General features: G+C 50.1%; 10 protein-coding genes across 10 annotated transcripts; 4 read left to right on the forward strand and 6 right to left on the reverse strand.

Annotated features, from left to right (window-relative positions):
- Nucleotides 1-121: 121 nt before the first annotated feature.
- ACHE_80144S (uncharacterized protein) lies at nt 122-1,660 on the forward strand (the record flags this gene model as incomplete). Its single annotated transcript, XM_043283482.1, has 2 exons — nt 122-824; nt 876-1,660. The coding sequence occupies 2 exons, from the start codon at nt 122-124 to the stop codon at nt 1,658-1,660; spliced, it is 1,488 nt and encodes a 495-aa protein (XP_043140757.1).
- A 2,437-nt stretch (nt 1,661-4,097) lies between these two features.
- On the reverse strand, nt 4,098-5,665 carry ACHE_80145A (uncharacterized protein; the record flags this gene model as incomplete). Its single annotated transcript, XM_043283483.1, has 2 exons — nt 4,098-5,424; nt 5,478-5,665. 2 exons carry the CDS (start codon nt 5,663-5,665, stop codon nt 4,098-4,100), a joined length of 1,515 nt encoding a protein of 504 aa, XP_043140758.1.
- A 768-nt stretch (nt 5,666-6,433) lies between these two features.
- Nucleotides 6,434-7,384, forward strand: ACHE_80146S (sulfurtransferase; the record flags this gene model as incomplete). The annotated part of the gene is made up of 2 exons (XM_043283484.1): nt 6,434-6,603; nt 6,649-7,384. The coding sequence occupies 2 exons, from the start codon at nt 6,434-6,436 to the stop codon at nt 7,382-7,384; spliced, it is 906 nt and encodes a 301-aa protein (XP_043140759.1).
- A 22-nt stretch (nt 7,385-7,406) lies between these two features.
- ACHE_80147A (alpha/beta hydrolase) lies at nt 7,407-8,553 on the reverse strand (the record flags this gene model as incomplete). The annotated part of the gene is made up of 2 exons (XM_043283485.1): nt 7,407-8,273; nt 8,326-8,553. 2 exons carry the CDS (start codon nt 8,551-8,553, stop codon nt 7,407-7,409), a joined length of 1,095 nt encoding a protein of 364 aa, XP_043140760.1.
- A 1,658-nt stretch (nt 8,554-10,211) lies between these two features.
- On the reverse strand, nt 10,212-12,002 carry ACHE_80148A (flavin monoamine oxidase family protein; the record flags this gene model as incomplete). Its single annotated transcript, XM_043283487.1, has 1 exon — nt 10,212-12,002. One exon carries the CDS (start codon nt 12,000-12,002, stop codon nt 10,212-10,214), a length of 1,791 nt encoding a protein of 596 aa, XP_043140761.1.
- Nucleotides 12,003-12,318: 316 nt separating this feature from the next.
- ACHE_80149A (inorganic phosphate transporter) lies at nt 12,319-14,043 on the reverse strand (the record flags this gene model as incomplete). Its single annotated transcript, XM_043283488.1, has 1 exon — nt 12,319-14,043. The coding sequence occupies one exon, from the start codon at nt 14,041-14,043 to the stop codon at nt 12,319-12,321; it is 1,725 nt and encodes a 574-aa protein (XP_043140762.1).
- Nucleotides 14,044-15,271: 1,228 nt separating this feature from the next.
- ACHE_80150S (uncharacterized protein) lies at nt 15,272-16,637 on the forward strand (the record flags this gene model as incomplete). Its single annotated transcript, XM_043283489.1, has 3 exons — nt 15,272-15,803; nt 15,856-15,973; nt 16,025-16,637. The coding sequence occupies 3 exons, from the start codon at nt 15,272-15,274 to the stop codon at nt 16,635-16,637; spliced, it is 1,263 nt and encodes a 420-aa protein (XP_043140763.1).
- A 98-nt stretch (nt 16,638-16,735) lies between these two features.
- Nucleotides 16,736-18,387, reverse strand: ACHE_80151A (MFS transporter; the record flags this gene model as incomplete). Its single annotated transcript, XM_043283490.1, has 2 exons — nt 16,736-18,065; nt 18,131-18,387. The coding sequence occupies 2 exons, from the start codon at nt 18,385-18,387 to the stop codon at nt 16,736-16,738; spliced, it is 1,587 nt and encodes a 528-aa protein (XP_043140764.1).
- Nucleotides 18,388-20,007: 1,620 nt separating this feature from the next.
- Nucleotides 20,008-20,616, forward strand: ACHE_80152S (GFA family protein; the record flags this gene model as incomplete). Its single annotated transcript, XM_043283491.1, has 5 exons — nt 20,008-20,090; nt 20,142-20,167; nt 20,221-20,330; nt 20,394-20,419; nt 20,472-20,616. The coding sequence occupies 5 exons, from the start codon at nt 20,008-20,010 to the stop codon at nt 20,614-20,616; spliced, it is 390 nt and encodes a 129-aa protein (XP_043140765.1).
- A 2,288-nt stretch (nt 20,617-22,904) lies between these two features.
- Nucleotides 22,905-24,301, reverse strand: ACHE_80153A (class I SAM-dependent methyltransferase; the record flags this gene model as incomplete). Its single annotated transcript, XM_043283492.1, has 9 exons — nt 22,905-23,147; nt 23,206-23,591; nt 23,641-23,666; nt 23,712-23,866; nt 23,920-23,964; nt 24,015-24,021; nt 24,072-24,125; nt 24,177-24,208; nt 24,263-24,301. 9 exons carry the CDS (start codon nt 24,299-24,301, stop codon nt 22,905-22,907), a joined length of 987 nt encoding a protein of 328 aa, XP_043140766.1.
- Between the last annotated feature and the right edge of the window lie 1,527 nt (nt 24,302-25,828).

Below are 25,828 nucleotides of genomic sequence, written 5' to 3' on the forward strand. Positions count from 1 at the left end.
CTTGATTTGACATATTACCCGAGTCAGGGCTGCTCAACGCTGTTTCAAAGCCCGGGTGGGCGGGTTACTCGATTTATCAAGGGTTTTTCTCTTCAATTTCAGCAAATATTGCAACAAGACAATGACCACCACATCTTCAGACCCGCCCTGGGTCATGAAGAAGGCGGTTCTTGTTTCTATACCTAATTCTGAAATTGCTTGTTCTGCACGCCTTCGTATCTTCCATGATATAAATACTAACAAAGGATCCATCTCCCTCAAGATTAGAGCGGATCTCGCTAACCTCAGGGGCATATTACAGGACCTGACACTGAGTATCCTTCCAGAAAGAGTCGAAGAATGTGCGTTATCCTTGACAAACAACGACGGCCTCTTTCCTCCTGGATTGGTTCCCATGCTCCCAGCGTCTGTGCAAGATATTCGGGCCGTCTCAACACTGAGTCTGAGACTCGGTACGACCGGCATTGTTCTTTGTCCACATAGGATGGAGTATTTAAGCCCAGCCAATCCAGAAGACAAGAAGTTTTACGCCTTTGCAAAGATCTGTCAATCCAAATCTCTACGTCTACACTTTTCTACTCGACAATTTGTGGACGATGAACCTGATCGGTTGAAGACTTTCTCCTTAGCCCTGAACAGAAAAGATTTTGAGGCAGAGTGTTTTAAACGCCCTCCCCCTGGCGTGGTTGAGCGGAATTGGACTGTCTTTAGTCTGTCACCCGATCCACCCCCATATGATGAGGCCGAACAGGTGAAGCAAGTGGATCCACCCTTATATTCTGGAGGATCTAAGCCCGAGCAGGTGATTCGAAAACGGTGCAGAGGTATCTTGTCATATACTTTGACCTTTCAAATAGCTTGTTAATAGTATTTAGACCAGCGGACAATGTCACCCGATCGTAATAGAAGACGAAAACGACTGCTCTCATCCCCACAACCGCCAGGCTCTGCCACCGAAGTTGATACACCAAGTACTTGCTCCTCGTCACCGTCATCAATCCGCCCAACTTACTTTACGCGTGCTTTTTCTCCTGGCTGCGCAGACCGTAACAAACTTGCACATCTCGAACATCAGCTCCGTGGTGTTTCCGATCACCTAATCTGTAAATTATTAATTCGAACAGGACGCCGACATCTGCTGGCCCGCCCAGAAGAAGTAGACAGCGACCTGCCATCCAACTCTGAAAAAGTCAGCTTTGCGAAGGCTGAACCCACCCTCAAACAATATATCGACGAGATGATTGAGCGCTGCCTCACACCTGTTGTCAACAAGATCGTCGATAGTGCTGTGAGCGACGGTCGTGATCAGATCACCGACGGATGTAAAATAACCGAAGCCGAATTTCGCGAGCAGGTTGACGATTATAACTCCGAGGTACGCATGACGGCCGATGAATGTATGAAGGAAATGCAAGAACAAGCACAAAGGTATATGGATAAAATAGAAGAACAAGCACAATGGTATATGGATAAAACAGAAGAACAAGCGCAAGAGTGCATGGATAATATCGAGAATCAGAGAAGCGAGGTTGAGATGTCTATGGAGGAAAAAGTTGCAAAGTTCGAGCGCTGGTTCAATGCTTCTGCACCGTCCTTACTTGATGGCAAGTCAAGCCCTACCCATGAGCTGGGCACTGATGCCAGACGCTGTTCCATTTAGATTTGGTACTAGGCTTAACATTGTCGTGTATATAGTTTCTTTATGAGTCCGTCTCTTTCATTCCCTTCTTGTCAGAGGCAAGCGCTAATCAAGTCGCAGTCCTTGCTATATAGCTCAAGAAGCTTTTCAGCAACTCCTTTCGTCCGGGACCCAGAGGAAGCCCCGCGCCTTGGTGACTTCGCTGAGGCCGCCAGCTCGGATAAAAAAAAAATGCAGGATATTTGAAGGGTCATCAGTTGTTTTACATACTACTTTACCTGTGCGCAGCCAGGGTTATACACTCGCAGAAGTGGGGACAGAAACAAGACAGTATCCAACAAGCCCATGGATCTTCGTGGTCATGAGAGCAGTACAAACTAGCAGCAAGAGATTCTTATACATATACCAGCTACGCACAAATAGCTAGTCAAGCACTCATTCTACTACATATCACAGTGAATCTAGCCTATTAATATCACCCTTTCACGTAATTTACTACATGATTCAAAAGTTCTCTTCCATATAGCAAGTTCTCTAAGAGTTCAATTCATTATCATCTACTAATCGAGACCGTGACAATTCATGCTGGTAAAATACATATGGGTGCCAGTCATTGGCATATTTCTAGCATGGAGATCTCTCCAGACCTTTTACGACAGGAAGCCCCTTGGTACGCAGGCTTCCTATCGCAAAAGAGCCGGTCAGATCTCCATGCTATCCGGATATCAATAACTGGTATATGCAGTTGTTTTTGGTTTTCACGTTGATTTGTTTGTTTTTGTTGAGACATATTCAACATGTCTTCCGCTGATTTATTGGCTTGGCTTAAAATGTTTTCTTGTTTCATATTTTTAGGTCTCTCACGGTTGCCCAACGATTCAACATCGTAGGATCATTGAGCGTTCTTGGATCTTTGCAGTTATCAGATTTAATCTAGTCACTCGTTTCAAATCCATCGTCAAAGTTTGCGGAATCCTATAGTATATGAATTCTTCCACTGAAAGCCCACACTAAATTCATTGAAATGAGGTAGGTCGTAATATGCAGCTCTTAAGGTACTGGACATCATCTCTTCAGGTGTTATGAGAACTCTGTTATTAGTGATTGCTGATCACAGTCCATACCCTACAGTAGCCTAGTATCTGTTGTAACGGTCCCGTTCAATGTAAATCCATTGGTAGGCTATCTCACGAAATTCTAGCATGAGGAAAGAGAGGAAAGAGGCAGGCCTGTCGGCGACGAGCTATCTAGTGTGTGTGCAGGGGGCTTAAATGAGACTCAGTGAATGTCCTGTGTAAACAAACCAAAGTAACTAATCAAACATTCTATACGGCAGGCGAGTGTTCATGTTCCGTGACATTTGTTATTTACCCCACAATAACAGCTACATGCAAATAACAGAACGTGCTGTTCGCACCTGTGGTTTTAAACTGCCTTTTCTGCCTCATGACACAAAAATCATCTGTCCGTGGCTATCCAGAAGAAGTTTGAACATCAGCGAAGGGAAGCCCGGAAGACCAGGAACAGAAGCGGGTAGTTTGTGCGGTTTCGCCAAGTCCCCAAGGGTGATTTCAGATCCGTATTTTCAAGCTAGGTAAGTTACATATAACTAATGTATATACGTCCTGTATGCTGCTGTACTAACCCTCTGAAACCTAGCAACCTGGTTGCCAACCCAGCCACTAACCAGCATGCCTTTCTCTGGCCTCCCCGCCTATCACAACCTGACTTGTCCACGTAAATCAAACAATATGCGAAAACTCCAAGAGCCCATTTCGCAAGTCTGCATTTCTTTCTTCCCTTTGCGATCTGCAGAGTCACCTTCAGTGATGACTGAATGGAGCGAAATGCCTAGCTGATTCTGAATAGTAATACACAGAAATCAACACTATTCCATAAAAAGTTCAACATCTCATTCAGGTATAGATATGGTCTCTCTGAGAAGCAGGCGCAGAGAGTGTCTAACATGATAGGACTAACGATATGTGGGCGGCCGCCACCATTGGGAGGTGCTCTAACGCTTCTGAATAATCGTAGGTTGGACGGATGTTGATTATCGAACACTGTTGCAGCCAGTATCCTCGGCAATAATAAGATCACCTACTATTATTATATGATTCTTTCAAAAAAAATAAATAATAAAAAATAAACTGAAAAAGAGGAAAGCAAAAAGTACTGTGCGGGCTTGTTGTAAACCCTACTTGGTTCAGGATAATAGGAAATATCGACACAGAACTATGATGTTGTTACGGAATAACCGCGTCGGAGGTCGGCGAAGAGATTATAAATTCAGCCCGTTAAACTTCTGTCGACTCTCCACTTACAAAGTATTCCCTGGTTTCCTATTGGACCGCCTGGTGTGATTTCTAGTAGATACAGTGCGCTTGGTTCTTAACAGTTCTTTAATATCATTGAAACTATAAACATAAACTACTGTACAATAAGCTCACAGCTACAGCTACAGCAAAGGCTTGTAGGTAGGACAGAACTCAAACTCCATACAGTCACCAGAGGCCAAAACGCAACGGCCATCCTTGGGAACCTGGCCAAAGCCACAGACAGGACCTTTCTCAGAAACACACTCGGTCCCGTCAAGTCGGAAACCGGGTGCGCAGTCAGGGCCCTTCTTGAGGACACACTTCTTGCCGTTGAACTCGAATCGCTCCGGGTCAGGGCACTTGGGGATTTCCTGGGCGACACACTCGCCTCCCTCAGGAACACTGCCCTCGGGACACTCGGGCTTGGTGCCCAGACAGGTCTGGGTTTTGGGATCCCACTCGGCGCCATCGTCGCAGCGAATGTGGTCGTTCTTGGAGACACACTCGCCGTTCTTCTCGTAGTAGCCTGGTCCGCACTCGGTCTTTTCAAAGGAGACACACTTGTTCTTGCAGGCCACCCATGAGTGGTTGGGAGGGCATTTGATCTTGTCTTCGGTAACACAGTGCTTGCCATCCCAGGTTCCCTTGGGACAGGTCACGGATCCAACCACACAGTGCTTGCCGACCAGGTTGCCGGTCTTACATTTGGGCTTGCTCCGGGAAACACACTCGCCGTTGGCAGTGAGTTTGCCGTCGTCGGGGCACTCGGGGGTCTTGGTGGACACACAGCGGCCACCCTGGAGGAAGAAGCCGTTTGCCTCGTCACAGACCGGCTTGCGGCCAGTAATACATTCCTCTCCATCAAAGTTGAAATCGGTGTTCTCGCACTCGGGGAGCTCGTTCGAAACACACTGGGTGCCGTCAAAGTGAACGGTTCCTTCTTCCTCGCCCTCGCAGTAAGGCTTGATGATGTTCACGCAGTAGTTTCCTTCCTGGCGGGAGCCCTTGGGGCATTCCGGGGTGGTCTTCAACACGCACTTGCCGTTCTCGAGCTTACTATCCTTATCGGGACATGCAGGCGTTTCGTCCTCCACACAGCCTTTGAGTCGGGCTTTGTAATGAGTCGAGGGAGGGCAGAAGGGTCCGCGGGCGACACATTGGCCTTTGCTCTCGCGGAGACCAGGGGGACAGAAGGCATGGCCACCGGACGGCTTCTCACAGCGGTTGTTCTTGGTGCGTGTGGTATCGGGGGGACATTCGCCGGATTGAGAGGTGGAATACCTGTAGCAGACTTCTCCATCCCAGCTCATCCAGGGGGAGCAGCACTGGCCAGTCTGAGAAGCAAGCCCGCCCTCCGTAGAATCAATGATCCAACAGAAAAACTCTTTGAGTTCCTCAAGTGTCGGAGCTGGGTGTCCCTTTCCAACTTTATAGCCTTCGGGCATGCCCTTCTCCTCAATAAGAAATCTAATAGATGAACGTGAGTAGAGCGGCTTATATCCAAAGGACATAGAACATACTCCGCGTACTTGCCCACCCTTTCTTTATATTTCTCTTTGGTCTTCATTGAAGCTCTGCCCCCGGTTCGTTCAGCATCTTTCTGTTGATGGGTTTTCGCATCGTATCCCTGCTCCAGATGAAGTTCACAGCGAGCCTTTCTTTTCTTTTCAAGTTGGGAGGCCTTCCACGAGTTGGAACGTTTGGCCATTTTTTAATAGATCGATCGCAACAGGAGCACAAGAGCCACAAAGAAGACATTGTAGATGTTGCATGCAAAATGATATCTCAAAAGTGAGAAGAGTGAGTAGGTGAGTAGCATCAAGGCGTGTAGGCTGTATTTATATTTTAAATCAGGGCAAAATGCCTCTGGAGTAAACCCATTATTGGGATCACTTCCCTCCACTTCCTCTTAACCCAACCAGAAAGCATACTTTGAATAACCATCATGTGCAGTGACCAAGTTGAGTTACTCAGCACTTGTATTCGTGGCGCCCTCATGAAAGTGACGGGCTGTATCATAGATCAAGAAGCTTTAGTCTGTACACACTTTAGAGACCTGGCTGTAGTCACGTGAGACACAACGTGGGGAAAGGGAGAACTGCTCCCAGATCGCTCACTGAGCCTACTAGAGGAATCCAGGAGCGGCCGGAGTGACAAGTGCGTGCTCAGTGAGCAATCAGTGAGTGGCTCGGAACGCTCACGGAGCACTCACGGAGCACTCACGTGCTACCCTCATAAAAGCGGCGGCACCCGAATCGGGCAACTGGACGGAAATTGAAGAAAAACATTACACTTATACACCATAAGTTCGTTAGGTCTACATAGATCCATTATTAGTATCCCGATTCGGTAATTTATGCCTGGGGCATCAAATGTGCGCTAAGCTATATATGGCCTAGCGCCGTTTCAGTGACATGGGCGAAATGTCCGGGGACATTCCCCTCTTCGTTTCGTTCACACCAAATTAGACAATAAAATGGCCGAACCTCTGCTAGAATTTGGACAATATACGTCCTTCCTCTCCCCGGCGCAATTCGTCACGGCCCTACAAAAGGCGCCTCCATCACCGCGCATCATTCCAGTGGCCGCGGGGCGCGCTGCTCAACATGGCGAGTCGTTAAGGAGACAGCACATTCCGGGATCTGTGTACGTCTTACGGCTCGAGTGCTAAGGTATAGCTAACGATTACAGCCTCTTCGACATGGACATCATCCGTGACAACTCCTCCCCCTACCCCCAAATGCTCCCCAGCGCATCGCATTTCGCCGACTGCGTCAGCCAACTCGGCATCATGCCCGATGACGTCGTGGTCGTCTACGATCCGTTCGAGGTAGGCTTCTACAGCGCCCCGCGCGTCGCGTGGATGTTTCGATTGTTCGGTCATACTCGGGTATACGTTTTGAACAATTTTCGGTTATACGTGGGCGAGGGGCACCCGGTAGCACAGGGGGAGATGCTCATGCCGAGGCGGAGTGAGTACCCGGCACACGATATGGATGAGAGGAAAGTCATCGCGTTTGAGCAATTGAGGGATATGATACAACAAGGGACGGATACGGACGTTCAGATTCTTGATGCGCGGATTCCGGGTCGGTTCACTGGTGTCGACCCAGAGGCGAATGCAGCATTGAGCTCTGGACATATGCCCAAGTCGATCAATGTCCCGCTTGCATCGATGTTGGATACTGAGGCACAAACCATGCTTCCTGCAATTCAGTTAAAGGGACTTTTCGCAGCTGCTGGCGTCGATCCTGCCAAGCCCAAAATCTTGACTTGTAACTCCGGAGTGACGGCCGCGGCTCTGGATATGGCCTTGTCGGAATCCAAGTTCGACGCAGCACCGCGAAGGATATACGATGGAAGCTGGTCAGAATGGGCTCAGCGAGCTGGACCAAATGACGGATTAATTGAGAAATCAGTTTCGTAACATAAATACACCTGGTCCATATTCAATGCTCCAACCACCCTGCAATTGCCTGAGCCACCTCATCGCTATCCTTCTCCATGAACACCATGTGGCCGTTGCCGTGAATCCCCAATTGTGCCAATTCCCAATGCTCCGTCTTGACACCCGCCTGTCGCAGAAACAACACCGTACACCAGTCATATTGCGCATGGTACGATGCTTCCGTCGTGACCAAGAGTACCGGAAACTTGCTGATATTAGCTAACTGTCGCGGTTGCGGGTGTTCAGCCTGGGTAAGACAATCAAATCGATCCGTCGAATTCGCCTGAACTGTTTGATACACAAAATCACTCTCCGGGTCCGCGACAGCCGGCTCATACGTAACCGGAATATCAGCCAGAGCAAACGCCCTAGCAGGCGCATTTCCAAAAGCCACATCCCGAAATGGCGGCCCAGCAGGCTCAATAGCCACAAGCGAGTGGATCGACTCCGGCTTCGCGTCCGCAATAACCCAGGACATCGTTCCGCCTTGCGAATGACCAACAAGAATAACCTTCCTCCCAATACGATCCAGCAACTGCGCACCTGCATCCTGGACGGCAGATTGCTGCGCCGTTGACACATTCACATACGGGACATTCGACGCGTAGAATGCATCAAATACGGGGTCTCCCATCACACCAGAGCCAGGCCATTGCGTATGCAGGTGTGCTTGGGGCCAGGTATTATACCGCTCCGGGGCCGTGAAATACTCCTGTATATGCTCTGTTGTGAAGACCGACCGCGTGCCGCTTTCCGGTGTCCATGGACTACGGCCGCGGGATGTTTGGTCGAGGATGTAGCATTCGTAGCCTTGGGATAAGAAATAGGATGCCCAGCCGTCGCCGCCGTCGGGCTTGTTCAACCAATTCTATTGCCGTTAGCTTCATTTACCTATCCAGTGTCCGATTATGAATACATACTGTTCCAGTCTGCCCATTCCCATGCACAAACACAATCGGATACTCCCTCGAGACACCACCCGCCGGAACAAGCTTCTCAATATACATCTGGTCGGTGAAGATATGTTCGTCATCGCTGTTAAGGGAGTAGTTCCCGCCGACATAGAAATACGAGCGCTCATGGGCCGCCGATGCCGATGTTAGGCTTAGCAGCGATGTTTCCAAGAGGATGAGGAGAGTTGATATCATGGTGGCGGGCATTTATCTGAATAGATATATGATGAGAATTGGCATTGGAACTGGCGAGATTTATTTCGTGGCCAGCTTTTGTTTGCTTATTTTCTTGGCTGGCTACTCGGACAACAGTAATTATGCAATATAGCTGCAGGATGCATGCATCTTTATTTGTATACCCCGCATCCTGGTCTGTATCCTGTTTCGTCGAGGACCAGATGCAACGAGGACAGCGCCGGTAAGCAGTGAATATATTGAAATACAGTTCATTCACCTGAAGAGCTATCGTTGCAGTGACTTACGATCAGTCAAACGTTGCCTGGCGTAGAAATATCCTTCTTTGCTTTTCATCAACTACCAGCTGGGAATTCATCTTCGTCCCATCTGCATACCATATGGCCAAGCTTTCCTGTAATAACATGATGCCCTTTTATTATTACTATATTTTAATTTTAGTATCTGAGAAATCCTCAGACCTCTCTTGCAGCTATTATCAGCAAGCAATCCAATCGATACACATGGTCTCGACTTCCGAGACACCGAGGGCTTCTCCATCACAAGGAATCAAGCCTCAAAAAGGGCTTTAATATTCCGGCTGGTAAAAGCAGCAGACCTCAACTTCTCAGATGGCAACAGGTATACCGAAGAGGGCACCTTTTGGGCGTTCTGACATAAAAAAACTCGCCCGCCAACAGAAGCTGGTCAGGAAGAGGATATAAATGCGCACCCCAGATATTGGCCCTGACGTTCGCCTATAAGGAAGCCAGGGCAGTGGTTAGAAATGCGAAACTTTTTCCAACAAATAACTGCAATATGGAACACATGTCAGTCTAGTTTATTGGTTAGGATTTGTCCGATGCTAACTGAGCCAGACTTGCCGGTATATCCGGCTTCGGGACGATAAGTATGGTCGCCAAAACCATATGTCAGACAACGAAGAGGGCTTTCGGTGCTCCTTTGCACCACATCGTGCTTCTCGTGGCCCACGCTCGTTCTAACCTGGTCATGATCGGGACATGTTGATTATGTCCACCAGGGCCCTACTGCAGTTACAGCATACGTTTCCCCCAAAATACAAAATCTGAGCGCACAAATTGCGAATTCACTCCGAGTGACTGAGAGACAGACACGCGCCTTATCGTCCTGGGCATGAATTGCCAGCAGTAGACGAGACTCCTGCTTAGCTCTATGTCAATGAAAGGGAACAGCCCGATCATTGATCCTGGCTGAAACTAAGTATCCTATGCGGATGGCCAACACTCGTGATTGTAATAAATTTCACATAATGAGATTTACAAATCTATGCCAACGCAGACTGTTCCATGGACGAGCAATTTGAGAAAATTGTGTGTTAAGAGCAGGCACAGTTGGCTGCATTAGTTATGACTTAACGACACAGATGAACATGGCTTCTAACTGAATCCCTATCATATACGTTTAGCTCTGACCATTCCTATAACAGACACAGTCTAACTGCACAAGACACCGATGAGCTGTTATTTATTTTCTTCGATATGGTCCACAGTGGGCATCCTATATTCGCGAAAACAATTCCCATACGATCCCAATTTCCACCCATATCGCAAATTGAAGTCTAAAGTCTTCAATCACAAATTATTTTACTTTGATAACCAAAAGAGACACAGAGATATCTATCGTGAACACACACAACATTAATCCCTCTGAATCCACCTCCCCATCCACTCCTCATTAACCCCCTTCGCCTCACTCACCAACCCCAACTCCAGCAACACCTGCACAACCCCCCTAACAGCACTATGCAAACTACTACTAACCCACGCATGCGTCGGCGCCGTATGCTCCCCCACAAACACCGTGTTATGCTCGGTAATATGATAAGCGGGGATATACAACTTGTGCTGCTCGACGTCCGGTCTGCACCAGGATGTCGCGGTGTGCTGGTCCTCCAACCAGCAGAGTTTCTCATAGTCGCCTGTGTAGTACTCGCGTGCTTGGTCACCGTGCAGGGAGACGATGGCATCGAGGACTGTGTTTACGTATTCTTCGTCGGAGAAGGAGACGAGGCGGTCCGACCAATCTCCACCACGATACTGGATGATAACACCAGGCCGAGACTCGTTGTGTCCGTAGACGGGGTAGTACAGCGCACCCATGGCGTTGCTGGGTGGCTTTGAGTAACCGCCGAAAATTGGCTTAGGGCCTTTCTCCCAGAAGCGTTCGGAGAAGAGCAGGGCGACTTTGCAGGCTGATTTGAAGCGCAGGCCCGCTTCGCTGATTGCACGGTCGAGCACGGAGGAGTAGGTGGGGAGGTCCATGAAGCGGGTTTGCGTGAAGGGGATGGCCATGATTGTGTAATCATATTCTTTGCTTTCGAAAGTTCTGTTCGACACAGATGGATACCAGGATAGTTTCGTTTTCGGCTTGCCGTCGGCAGCAGTGATAGGTTCGAGTTTGCGGATCTTGCGATTCAACGTGAGTCTGTCCTTTATATGCGGGAGGAAAGCATCGGATAACCGATCGAATCCCCCGTCAATACACATCCACTCCGTCTCCCCCATACTCCCGCTACTCCCATCAAGCCCGAGATTCGAATTATGATGCAGCTCGTCCCAGAACACATCGTAATCCGAGTCCGTCCAGATCTGATCAGTCACGTTCTCGGAAGCTCCGAAGACATGCCGCATCATGGCCTGTTCGCTCCAGTCATCAAGGCCCTGGTCCATGGCCTTCCTATGTGCGCGCCAGGGGTCGCGCTGGATGGACTTTAGCGTCTCTTTATCCTTCAAGATAGCGTCCATTCTGTCTTGCGTGGTATTATACTGCTCCGTAGACATCGCAGTGTCCTCTTCCAGCGACGGATCAGCCTCGATCTCCCCGCGCGTCGGGATAGATCCATCGACGTGCCGGTTTGTACCCTGCGCAATCAACTCATTCGGATGATGCTGAACCCACGGAATAAAATCCACCTTCCTCTCCTCTTCTCCCCTCTTCTTATTCATTCGATTCAACTTCTCAACAAGCTGCCAAACCATCCTATGGTCACTATACTCCAGTACCTCGCCATCATCCCACCTCACGCGATACGGCAACCTCATAGGCCCCATCTCCGCCCACTCAGAACTATTCCCGACATATTTTGTTCTGAAGCGCCCGCCAATACGCTCACTCGCTTCGATGATCTCCCAGTTATACACGCCGACGGAGTCGAGGAAGAGCGCTGTGGAGAGGCCTGAGATGCCGCCGCCGATGATGGCGATGCTTGTGTTTCTCAATTTCGCGGTTTCGGCGGCCGTTAGGTTGGGCGTTTGCGCGATTGATGCGACGCCGTCGAACCACGCGCCTAGGGCGTCGAAGTCGCTGAGGAGGGGCTTAGGGTTGGTCGGGGTCGGGGTGGAGCTCGGGGCAGCGGAGGGCACCGAGGCCGAGACTGGGTTCGCCGAAGCCCATGGGAGGGCTAGCAACAAAGAAACCGCGGACCACATAGCGGTTCTTAAAAATACAATGACTTTGTTTTCTCGTTTTCTCTTTTCTTCTTTTTTGCTTATGCTACCGTTCACGACGAAAATTTATACGCACACATGAGGACCCTACGAGCAACCTTGCAGACCCTTGGCATATGAAGATCAGATACAGACCTGCCCAATACGGCGAAGAGCATCAATTTTTCATCTAGAAATATGTACGAACACTTTTAGTCAGGCCCCCAGGGTACACAAAGTATACATATTAAGTATAAAACACGGAATGAAGCGACACGGCACAAACGCCGAATACAAAAGAAAAGGAAAGAAAAATAGATTAAAAATGCGGCGTGTTCAGCGCCATCAAACACAATAACCCAGCTACCAACCCAGCACAGGGAAGTGTGAGGACCCAGCCACCAAAGATGAATGCGAGTTGACGCCAGTTTACGGCGCCGAGGTCGTAGTTCATCAGTGCGACTCCCAGTGCGGCGCCGGTAAGGCATTGTGTCGTGGAGACAGGAAGGCCAAGTCTCGAAGCGAGGAGGACGGTGATAGCCGCGCCGAGTTCCATGGAGAATCCACGGGTTGGCGACATCTGAGTGATCTTGTTACCCATCGCACGCATGATCTTGAACCCGTAGAACCAGAACCCAGTGCCGAGCAGCAGACCCGCGATGACGAGGAACCACACGGGCGTAGGCGCGTCAGCGTCAGTTCTTCCGGTCCTGTAGGTCTCGTACACAGCAGCCCAGGGGCCGACTGCGTTGGCGACATCGTTGGAGCCGTGCGCGATGGACATCATCATCGCAGAGGCGACTTGACAGTATGTCCAGAGATGCTCGACGCGGTCGTCGTAGCGGTGGGCGCGGGCGTGGATGGCGCGGAGGAGCTCGGAGTCATGGGTGATGACGTCGCGGGTGACACCCTGCAGAAAGAACCACTTGATGTAGCCGAGCCACTTGGCGGGGTTGAACCAGGGGAGATGTTCAACGGGGGCAATGAAGCGCTCGTGGGGCTCAAGGTGTTTCTTCTTGGGCTGGATTTCGGGAGAGGATTGGACGGAGTCGAAAGTGCGTTCGACGTCGTTGGTGTTGAGGCCGGCCTTGGAGACGGAGGATTGGCGGTTTTCACTTGCATCGGGGCTGGTGGTCTTTTCTTGGTCGTTCTGGCCGGCGCGGACCTCGCCATAGGCGTCTTCGTAGTAGTTGATGACAGGGCTGTCGCCCTTGCCGGGGAAGTAGAGCCAGGGGTCGTCCTTGAGGAGCAGGGGACCGAGAGGGATATGGTAGAACAGAACGCGAGCGTCTTCTCTGACCAGACGACGGTAGAAGTAGGGCATAAAGAAGACAATGGAAATGAGAAGACATCCACCAAACACACCGAGTATGATGCCAACGACCTTTCCGGCGCCGTATTCCTCAAGATCACCGACGGTGGGAGCTTCGATGAAGATGAACAGGGCCAGAATAGCACCTGTCACAGACAGGTACACCGGGATCAGCCGCATAGCCCATTTGAACGAGTCCTTGCGCTCGAGAACAGAGTACTTGAGGGTACCGAAGATGATAGCAGCGAATCCGGCCGCGATACCAGGAGCGATACCCCACGACGCAGCGGTCTGCGAGACACTTCCATCCGTCCATTCCCAGTGAATAGATGTCTGCACAGCAAAACCAACACCAACCAGAGCACCGATTGTAGTCTGCGTGGTGGACACGGGCCATCCCATTTTCGTAGCCAACATCAGCCAGGTAGCACTGCCAACCTCGGCACAACCCATGGCCAGCATGAGAGTACCGGGGTTGCCCTCAAAGCGATCGATATCGATAATTCCGCTCTTGATGGTATCAGTGACACGAGCACCCAGTGCAACAGCACCGATGAACTCAGTACAAGCCGCTAGGATACCGACGTGCCACATCTCCAGGGTGCGGGCGGCGACGGACGTAGCGTAGGAGTTGGCGACATCGTTGGCACCGTTACCAAAGGCACTGAAGACAAAGGCAATGGTGGTGAGGGCGAGGATCCAATCGTACTTGGCAGTAGCGAGGGGGATCATATTGGCGGTGGTACGATGTACCTGGGAGGCTAGGATGTAGGTTGGTCGGGGGGTTGACAGTCAAGATGCGTGAGATATCTTATATGCTCTCATATATTGTCTCATACATATAATTTCATCCACGAATGACGAGAAGATACTGTGTGAGTGCCCTAATACAGCGATAGTATTGGCTCCCGCTTACGGAGCGGACTTGGCATCGCCAAGCATCCCGCCAAGGCTGCCGAGTTTCCGCCAAGGATGACAGCTGAAATAAGCCAATCAAAGCCTTTACATACACCTCGTGCCCTTAATCGTATGGCGAACAGACTGTGGCGGAGCGGCTGGACTCGTTGATACTGCCTGTTCGATTGCTTGGCTGCCGCTTCCAAACGACAATTGTGGTTAGTTTTGCTGTCTGTGATGCATGCATCCAGAAAAGAAGGATTCTCTCGTCCGTCGCGGCAGGGGCAAAATAGAGCACGTGGTTGATACATGTTCAGGTATTCGAATCATGGGAGAATTCGAAAGGCCGTTGCAGACAAGAATACGAAGCTCATCTCCGATGTTTCATCGATGCAAAGACCGGAATCGTCCGTGTCTCGTGTCAGTCGCCGATAACATCGGTATCACCGGTGTCCAGACGGGCGAAGACGGAGTGATGATGAGTAGAGGGTTGAGTAGAAAAGCTGCTCACGTGCTCAATTTCCACGTTCTTTTGTACAGGTGTACATAGAACTATCACAACAGATCTCTGATATAGCATAACGCACTGCTTTCCTCTTCCGGACAACGGCCAGTCTGTAACACAATTCTCCGATGCATGATCTATCATCTGTCAATTCATACACTATTCCATTTTCGGTAAAGGACGTGACAGGTCACGAGACCGTTGACCGTTTTTGGTCCATTCAAGTATACTGGTCTATATCTATTTCAACATGAAACACGGCCGTGAAGTTGAGTCCGCCGTATCTGCATACTTTTACACGAGATGCTGCAGGGTACACGGTCCACTACTTTACTGATCACAAGGCCTGCACACCAATCACCAAGCAAGCAGACGAACACCCGTTCGCGACAGCATGATAGATCACCAACACGCGAGACACATAATGGCATATTATGGGTCTTCTAACGACTCATCTACACGCGGGATTGACAGCGCAGAGTACTTTGTTGCCTTCAGCAAATGATATACATATAGTGTCCATCCGCGTGCTCGTGCCATCTCCCACCACGATTAAAAATGTCCTCCCTGGCAACCAACAGAGGCCCAGCTGTGCTAACTACCCTCTGGTCCCTAACATCCGCAAGCCTCCTCTTCGTCCTCGCACGTCTCCTAGTCCGACTGCGCATCCTCCAGAAAGCTGGATTGGATGATATCCTCATCACAATCTCAATCATCCTCGCCTACATCTACGACGTGATCCTAACTATCGCTGTGCAATTCGGCTACGGGCGCCAACAGTCCACACTATCCTCGGAGGAACTGTCCAACTCGATCATGTTCATCATGGCGGGTTTTGCGCCGGGGTTGATGTCGATTGTTGTGCCCAAGTTAGCGGTTGTTGCCTTATTGGCTCGCACCATGAATCCGACTCCGAGACAAAAATGGTTTCTTTGGGGGACGGTTCTTGGGTCTGGGGTTCTGCTTATGGGGTGTGTGGTTATTCTGTATCTGCAGTGTCGGCCTGCGAGCGAGATCTGGGAGATGAACTTCGCTAAAGGAAGTTGTTGGAGTATGACTGTTTTGGTGAATTATTCGATTGTTGTCGGTGGTACGTCTCCCCTCCCCCGTATAATGATAATGGGGAGTGCTAAACTCTGCAGGAATCGCAGCCGCCGTGGATGCATATCTGGCTATATATCCCGCGGTGATTATATGGAACCTGCACATGGGGATCAAGAAGAAGCTTGGGCTTAGTTTCGCTCTCGGCCTTGGAGCGTGGTATGTCCCTCTCCTACATTTCTGCATTATATATAGACATTAACAGTCCAGCGCCTGCGTCATGGCCGTAGTCAAATGCACCCGCATCCCGACATTATACAACATGGCCAACATCACCTGTACGCCTCCCTCCCTCCCCAGTCACAAAACCAAAAAAAGGAAAAATAACAAAAACCAGATGCAACAGCCGACCTCTTCATCTGGACCAGGTACCTTCTCGCCCCAACACCAGTCCAAACCCAATCTGACAAGGAACAGCATCGAATCAAACACCATAATAATAGCCGCCAGCGTCCCAACAATAGCCCCCTTGATCGAACGGACCCTCGGCAGACGCGTCCTGGGCACAAGCCGCACAACCGAAAAAGACGACCGCACAGAGTCAAACCGGCATCTCGCCCGCCCGCAAGCCCAACAGGTACAAATCAATCAAAACCAGAAACGGGCTCGCACTTGGTTATCTGCGATTAATATCGAGCAGTCGTACCATGAATGTTCGATTCAGAGGGGGAGTAGTAGTGGGAGTCTAGAGGGAGTAGAGGGGTTGACGCCGACAGAGGGTGTGTTTGGGAATGGGATTCAGAGGAGGGATGATGTGATTATCGAGTATGGGCGGTGGCCGGAGGGAATTTGGGGGAGGGAGCGGTATATCGAGAAAATCTAGCATAGTTCCTTTGTGCATTATATTAAGAACTCATTATCAACATAAACGTTTCAACATCCCTATACATATAAAACGCATCCTACTCCGTAGGGGGGGGGCTAGTGAGGATTATCATCGGTCTGATCAAAATGCTGTCTCGCCCAGGGACTCCTCAACCGAATCGCGCGTCCCATATAAAAGAAAATAAACGGAATTGGTACGAGCAGAATCGCAATAAACCCCAGCAAACTACTCGCCCACTCATAGTTCAACTTGTTATACATCTGCGTCGCGAATAGCGGGAAGCCACCGCCGACCAGGTTCCTCGCCAAAATAACACCAGCGAGAGCAGAAGCGGAGTAGGTTTGGTACGCGTCGACGACGTAGTTCAAGATACTCAGAATGACGATGTAAATCCCGGCTCCGAAGAACGAGGACGCGATTATGGGCACGATCCAGTGCACGGAGGAATAGCTTGTCCACCCAAACCAGAACAAACTAACCGGGATGAAAATTGCGCCCAGGCGAGCCATCCACATTCGCGCTTCGGGGACGCCCTTACCATCGTTTTCGCGCACGCGGCGCAGGTAGTATCGTTCTTGAAGCGGGTACGCGCAGAAGGCGATTAAAGGCCCGATGGCTAGGCCCAGGAAACTAAGACCCTGCGCGCCGACGTTGAAGTTGTGTCCCTCGCCGAAGACGAGCGGGAATGCCTCGTTAAACAGATAAACAAGACCGTAGAGGAACCCGTTGTAGATTGCGCAGAAGAACGTAATCGGCTCGGTGATGAGGAAGCGCACGGGACGGGTAAGCGTAATCGCAAACAGCTCGTGGAGACCCTTTTTGTTCGCTGAGTGCGCGGAGACGGTTGTGTGTGCGGACTGGAGGTTCTCCTTCTTCATCGTTTTTACTACGCGCTTCGCTTTGCGGTCGAGGATGGTCGTGTGACGTGTTTCAGGGACTGTTAGGACGAGAAGAACCCAGAAACCGCCGGTGATGGCCATCAATACCCAGAAGATATATCTCCATCCGGGGTTCAACGCGATGTATCCCGTAACCACTAGCGCCATCGGCGGACCGAATGTACTGCTCAGACCGTACACGGCCATCGGTCCACCCGACTCATTGCGCACCCAGAGATCACTAATCGAGCCACCGGTGTTGGTAAGCGGTGCACCACCCACGAAACCCGCGATAAAGCGACAGACAATAATCGTGCCGATATTCGGTGCCATCGCGAGCGGGAGCTGGAAAATGAACAGCAGGAACCACGATACGGCGTAGACGGGCTGGCGGCCGAAGTATTCGGACAAAGGAGCCAAAAGAACTGGCCCGACAGCGTATCCTAGGACGTACATCGATAGACAGAGAGTGGTGACTTCAGCCGACACGCCGAATTCTTTCTGGATTCCTGTCGCACCGGAGGAGATTCCACCTGCGCACCATGTGCTAGTGTCGTCAGCATCCTCCCTCTTCCTTTTCCTTTACTCAATCTGGACACAGGGGGAACTCACGTAACAATGTTCAACGAGCTAACCAGACAGGTAATCCACCACTTGCGCCATTTCGGCCAATTGCGCGGATTATCACTATCATGCTCGGCGTAGGTAACATAGATATTCAGCGCTTCGTCTGGATTCGCACGCGCCTTCGATAGCGCCTCTTCTTCAGATAGAAGAAGCACCGTATCCTCACGTTGTTCAGCGCCTTCCTCCATTTTCTCGTCGGTGGTGCGACGGTCGACGCGGGTTTCAGTTTCTGACGCAGTCATGTTGGCCGATTTGGGTTTGCGCAGAGTTGCAGCTGACCGAGGGAAAACGAAAAAAAAAAAAGAAGCTAGCTGAGTTGAAATCATCCGGAGTCAACCCAATTAATAATTCTCAGCTTTGCCCTGTCCATGGCACAAGCGAGAATACGGAGCGAATCCGGAGCCCCAGTTTTACATCTTCACCGGCTCTTATTCCTCTAGTCTTGCCGCCCGGCACCAAAAAATGAGATTAGCCCCGAACACCGAGTCCGATTCGGGGTCCTACCGAGTCGATTTCCTTGCCTGATCGGGTCAAGCTTAGCAGACAAGCTTTGCCACGGCGGCTTGGCGTTGCTTGTCTGTGTGGCTCGCCATGCTGCAGATGTCATCATTGTACATTTACTCTACCAGTGCTGGTGGTATCCAATGGCATACCCCAGGCACGAAGAATCCGGAGAAACTATCTGGCTGTATTCCGTCACATTCCATCCTCCACATTGTGGAGCCCCACAATCTCCATGGTTGATTGTATTCAACTTGATTGGTAGGCTTATCAGTTACCCGTATTGGTTAGATGTGTCATAGCTTGTCGCATTATTGAGGCGGGCGGCAGACTCGCCCGAGAGAGATTGGAAAACAAAAGGTACAGAATAGGCTGTATATGAATAGCAAGAACGAATCTACGGTCTCATAACTGTGTCCATTTTCGCAAAGCTCAGGACAATGACTAATGGATGAATTCCGGCTAAATACAAGTGGGACTTAGGAAGGCCATATAAAACACCTCCGCGGCGAATGATGGTGCCTGGAGGGTAAATTGCGCACGCTCGTTCCTCGGGTCCAGTCCTCCCGGGTGATATCGGTGTCGTCGGTGTGGGGATGATGACAGGTCTTTTCCCCATTTTGTGTTGACTCGGGCGAGAAGAAGGCGGGAATGGCAAATGAGAACCACGGAGTACAGTGGTATACGTAGATGTCAAAAAGGACTCCGGAGTACGGTAGGACATTATTGTCACTCTGGAGTCGTGTGTGTTGAAATCTGATACATGTGTCTCCTCGAAGAGTTGGCGCGTAGTCGTGTGACGGATGTCTAAAATCAGCATGTCAATGCCGATCGGCAGAGACATCGGAACTGTCCCAAACAGCCTTCTGGGGACGGGTTGTTCACGGACTATTCTGGGGTAGCCCATGAAAGGCCGGGGAAGTAAACTGGCTCTTGACGGGGATACAGACAAAGTCGACCCTTCAAATGAGGATCCATATGCCTCGTCGGAAGCTGAGGAGCACCACCCAAACCAAGCAAAATCACCAACGACCGAATCCCAAACTACCCATGCCTCAGCAGTCGAACCAGGCTACCCAGAATCTTCAACGCCTCCGTCGGCAAACAGCAAACCGAGTACGACCGCAAGGCCTTGCGCCTCGTAGGCCGTGTTATACTAGGCGATATTGAAATCTGAGACTGTAGGGTGCATTGGGCGCATATATACCTTCACCAAGCCTGAGGAGCAAGTATTTTATACATCGTGCGTGACAATGACGTCACTACGACTTACTCCGCTAGGCGTATATTCGTGATTCAACGACTTGCAATAGCGTACATATATGCCAGTTATATTCAAATTCCAAGTGAGCATTTTTACCATGCCGTACCAAGGACACTGCATGTGCCACAACATTCAGGTGACCCTGGAAGAACGACCAGAAAACACATTGCGATGTCACTGGTGACCTTCCCCGATGCTCGGTGTTACAATATAGACTAACCAATTGTCCAGTCGTAATTGCGCCAGATCTGGCGGTGGTAAGTGCGCGCAGAGCTAGGTACTAAATGCACAAATAACTAATATATCGTAGGATCATCCCTCAACTACACAGTCGATGAACCCGACGTGACAATCGACGATCCACAGTCATTCCTGAAAGACTATGAGGATAATGAAACCACCAGCGGGAATTGTGCTCTGGTAAAGAATCTTTTTTGTGGTACCACCGCCGACCGAACCCCAGCTGACATACATCTTCTCCAGCGGCAATTTTGTAGTAATTGTGGAAGGTCAGTCATCATTCCGTCAATAAAATACTGAATAGATACTAATAGCCAAAAGCCCCATCGTTGCCCGGAGCCGATTTCCCGGGAAAACTTTAGTCAAGGCTTCTTTGTTTGATGAGATATCGCGCCCTGTCATAGAGGCGTATACGGACAGGAAGCAGAAATGGTTGGAAGCTGTTGAGGGGGCGGAGCAGACTTGAGTGTGCATGACACCGCGCAGGCAATGGTTCCAGCGTTCTCGATATGTTAAGAACAGAGACTTTGTCCTGACCTGACAGTCATAGAATCCTATCACTGAGATGCCTTTCTCTTCATATAACTGGACGTTCATTCTCAGGCTCACTGCGCTGTAAGCTTCAAAAAAACATAATGGCATGCTCGCGAACGAGTCTGCGATCATAGATCACTGCGGATAGGCTTCCCCCTTCGCAGTTGCTAAGCCGGTATATACGGCGTATACGCCCCGCCAGGTAAATTGCTGAACCAGGGAGCTTTTGCCCACGCTATTGAGGTCCATTGTATGGGTGTATGGTGGAAAGTATGACGACGGACTGCTGCATCTCGACCATGTAAGCAGCTGACAAATGCTGGGAACACCCCAACCCTTCGAAGGGGGTGTATATTGATAAATTGTTGGAGATATATCAATATATAGAAATATCGTGGAGGTGGAGAAAAAATCAGAAAAGAAAAGCAACAGAAAACAATTGGGGGAAGGAGCGATACGAGCTTCGACACCCAATGCAGCGGGTACACTCCACACCACCCTACACGGCCATTAGAGGCAGTGTGCAGTGGAGTGATGCCATGCTAAACCCTAGTTGGACGAACCGTTCGACATAGAAGAAGCTGCCATCTGTTATTGATAACAGAGGACGTATCTCGCGGGTGGTTTCTGGTTACAATACCTCGTCGCGATATTCCCACCACACAGCCCGCATAAGATGAATATCTTATCAAGAGAATGGCCGTAACACATATGACTAGGGCGCGAGTTCTCAGTGTCATTCAATGGAAGAAAACAGACGGTGGGACACATTTCCGAGGTAAAGGCTCATGATTTTTTGTTCAATTTTCTGCTGGTCAATTTCTATGGGTGTCAGGCTCGTCTGGTTAACCAGTAGGGCATCTCGCCCAGCTATGCCGACAGTATGTGAATGGCTTCCTTCCTCATACCAGGATGATTGAGCAACTTCTTCAACTCGTAGTGCACTACGTCCATCAGCCAAATTGAATTAACGAGAGATTGAACTGAATTGAAACCTCAGAGTAATAGAGTACTTGGTAATAAGTGCAAGGTCACATCTTGTTCAGTCCCAGATGCTGCTGAACTAAAAACATGCGCGGAGGTAAGTAAAGCCCAACCCTGACTACAATCCTGCACAGATCTCACTGGTATACACATAGCTACATTGTCAAGCTGAAGTCAACGATGTCTTAGAAGAGCTCCATGAGCAGACCTTCTGACCTGACGTCATCAGGTCTATACCATGTTATCCAAATGACCAGGCAACCCGTAGTGTGTGGTGTAAGCCACGGAGACCGTGGGCAATTCCGACGAGGTTGACGCGAGGAAGATTTTGATTGATACCGGTGTATCGGAGGCCATTACTGCAGCCTGGACTAAAGAGAAGCAATGAAGGGGGCTCTTTAGTAAGAACACCCAAATTTCTATCCACATGAAACTATCTGACCATATTATCAAACGTACCCTTACAACAACTGCTGATGACGTCATCGGGGAAGCCTTTGAGTTCGCTGTAGATGGTGAGAAGATGGAGGGATAATGCCGGGAATGGCAAAGGATTGTTGATTTGGAAGTGGTCTACAACAAGGAAGATGTTTACGGACTCGGTTGTCTCTACATGTAGTGCTAGTGGATTGTCCACAATTTTGCACCTTCGATATTCTTGCTAGAAATTCCTTGAGAGTTGCGACCAGGGTCGTGCAACGTGAGCAATCTGCTCGACCGTAGAAGAGACTCATCCGTCGGCAAATCAGCTTTGAAGCACCTCAGTCAAGGTAGTCGCTTAGGCTCCATGGTACGTCTTCTCTTTCAAAGATAACCAAGGTGCCATATTCTTGAGAACACGAAAACTGGGATGGGAGTTTTCCTCTTGCCCTACTACCAGACAACAAACATTAGTGTCGATTCGTGTTCTCCATACCACTACTGAGATCGCGCCCCTTGTATTCTCATTGACTGTCATACCTGCCTCGTATCCTACGAGGAAACAACAATAGCGATCATGTACAGTGAATGACATCTAGGCCTGGTAGGCTAGCATCGGTTATTCCTCGATAAAACATTTTAGACCTGCCGGGCTCAACCATCAGAATTACCTCCACGGAGATCACATTATCAGTAACGACAGGATATCACATATTAACAACAACACAACAATAGTCAGTGTCTGCGCTAAAAGCTAACGAATGTTCATGCTCAACCAAATGCTCAATACTCCATGCAAATAGAACACTGTCCCAATCACGACGCAGTCTCCGGCTTCTGCCCATAAACAACATGCACCTTTGTATAAAGATGGATCGACAAATCCCGCAATTCCCTTCGCATGCCCGCGACCATGACTTCAATCTCCTCTTTACGCCAGCCCAGGACGCGCGTGAAGAGCGCGTAGCAGTAGGGCCCGATGGCCTCGAACATGTTGACTTGGTGGTAGCGGCCGAGGTCTTTGAGTTTGGGGTCTTTGGGCCAGGGGCTTTGGGGGAGCTGCGCTTTGTTAGCATTTACTGATTAAGAGGTAAGAAGGGCTAGGAGGGCGAGGCACCTTGTAAATCTCCTCGGTGACGTTGACAAAGCCCGCCTTCTCCATCTTCTCCTTCCACGTATGCGTGGTACTCATGGGCTTTCCGAACTCCTTTGATGATTGGTGCATGAGGTTCACGGCCTCGACGAGACACTTGGCCTTGAGATGCGACTCGTCGTCGGAGTAGGTGTTGACCTCGAAGGAGGCGATTTCGAAGTATCCGTTGGGCGCGAGGTGTTCGAAGGCCTGGCGGAAGACATGGTCGTGGTCACGGATAAAGCCTTCGAGCTCGCGGCCGTGGATATAGTCGAAGTTTTTGCTGTAGGACCAAGGTTGTTCGTAGTCGTCGATCTCGAAGCGGCAGTTGGGGGGGATCCAGGAGGGTTGGATGGGGCTCAGGTCGTTTCCTGGTTTTTTTAAGTACCAGTCACGGGACGAGGAGGTAAGTAAACATACCGATGACCTCTGATTCGGGATGCTCACTACCAAATTAGCCTCAGCACGTTCAGTTCGAGTAGAGCACATACTCGGCAAAATCAATAGCCCAAATACCCGTCCCCGTTCCGATATCCAGCACGCGCCGGGGCTCATCGATAGGGGCGCGATACAGCGCGCCGCGGAAGAGCATTTTATAGATATGATGGCTCAAATCGAGGCGATCCTGCTCTTGTTCATCGTTTGGCTGCCAGAGTCAATTGAATATCCAAAATCCAATCCTTATCGATAAGAACCCACCAATACATATTCGCCCTCGTGATATGAATGATACCTGCGACCGTTCTATTTCGTTCAGTCGTGTGCTGTTACTGTATTCATGCGATCATTCCTACCTCGTATCTAATGGGTCAGTATCTCAACGTCCAGACACAGGGGGTAGTATAGCGTACGTGTATCTCATGGCACTCGAGGTGATGGAGGTGGTGTAACTGACATCGCCAAGCCTGTCGCCGTCGTCAGTATCATCGAGTCGCACGCCGAATACGAGTACTCACGAGCCCTCGTAGGTCGAGTCGGCATCGTAATCCTGCAGAATTCGATATCAGCGAAGATCATGTCAATCGGCAGTCGCGATACATACATCGGGCTCGATGGCCGCACCGGGACCTGGCAGCGACATATTGTAAAGGGATGATATGAAAAGAGACTGATGGTGAGGAAGATGAATTGAAAATGAAGAAAAAGATTGCAGATGTTTAGCAGACTAGCGTCGGACTCGCCTGCCGCGGAAGAGCGCCCAGGTCCGATCGACCGGGGATGTCCACATTCCCAGAAGAGTCTTGCGCATGGTTGGTTTGTTAGCGTTTGGATAAAGTACGACAAGGTATCCAAGTACAAGTGTGGACAGTGTACGTACAGTGTACAAGGAGACTCGACGACCGTTACGCCAGTTCCCGAAAGGCAGTTTATCGCCATGTGGCAGTCTCTTCAACGGGGTATCTCCGTTCTGTCTTTTCAACCCTGCTCCATAATAGGTCCACTGATCTCCTGCCACGTTGTGCTCGACGAAGACGCCGTTTCTGGTTAGCGTGTCTTGCTCTTGCCTCTTTGGGAATGCCGAGGCACGCTATGATAATTCATACAGAGTACAGAGTACATACAAGTAGTAATAGGGCTGTACAAAGTACAAGTACAGTACTGGCAATTCGGATACCTTATCCAGCCGACCGTTGACCCCCGTCGTTGGAGATCTGCCGTTCCGTACCTTGTGGTAGCCGAGCATGACAGTTCCACTACAAGCAGTCTAGTGCGTTTAGTTTACCGATTAGAGAACTTTGTCTATGGAAGCCTTCCGAATGGCTTCGGGGAACAGCCTTGCAGTTGATTCGGACTACATAGTTCAATTTTACTTTTCGTTCGCCCGCGTGGGATTATGACAGATAACCGTTACGCTAGGGATTTACAAGTTCGCCTTGTTACGTACTTGGTCTGTCCTATTCGTTAGCATGTGCACTTCGTACGGAATACCCGTAGTCCCGTTCTCCGTCCATACTCCGAACACCCAACCAACAAACCCCCTGCAACCCCTCAAAGCCTCACTCCCTTCAAATACACACATACGCCGCCCGCATACCCCAACCCCGCCAGCTGCCCGCCAGCTCCCCGCCGACAAATTCTTCATCACCGCACGGTCGGGATGGCTTCAACGAGGAGCGCGTCCGCGCTGTGCACGAAAATTCTTTAGCGCGCGTCCAGGAGTGAATTAGCGCGTCTGCGCGAGTATGAATATGTAGGTCGGAGGTGCGACTTTGATGCGTGTAGGCTTCGCCGCGCGATATGATGGATGTGCCGTCGCGTGAGCTGTGTACCCTGAATTTGCCCTTTGTATGGCCGCATCCTGGCCTGTTAGTAACCACCTTATTCCGAGTCAAATCAAAGGTAAACAGGGGCGGGCACGTCTGATACTCAATCATAGCGCCCGCGGTCCCTGCCCCCAGAACACTCCCACCTCTCTTCGCATCCATAGCCCTCCATATTCCATACCCCATATCGTATCCATCCACCATCATCAGCACGCCGTTCTGATTCCTCCAATATATCATCCATCCCCATGCACCCTACCCCATATCCTATCCAGAAGACCTAGAGGACTCACCCGAGACTGCGAGGCCGGAAAAAGAGCCGGCTTTTTCAACGAGGCGAACTT

The sequence above is a fragment of the Aspergillus chevalieri genome, chromosome 8, assembly GCF_016861735.1.
Source record: "Aspergillus chevalieri M1 DNA, chromosome 8, nearly complete sequence".
NCBI lineage: Eukaryota > Fungi > Ascomycota > Eurotiomycetes > Eurotiales > Aspergillaceae > Aspergillus > Aspergillus chevalieri.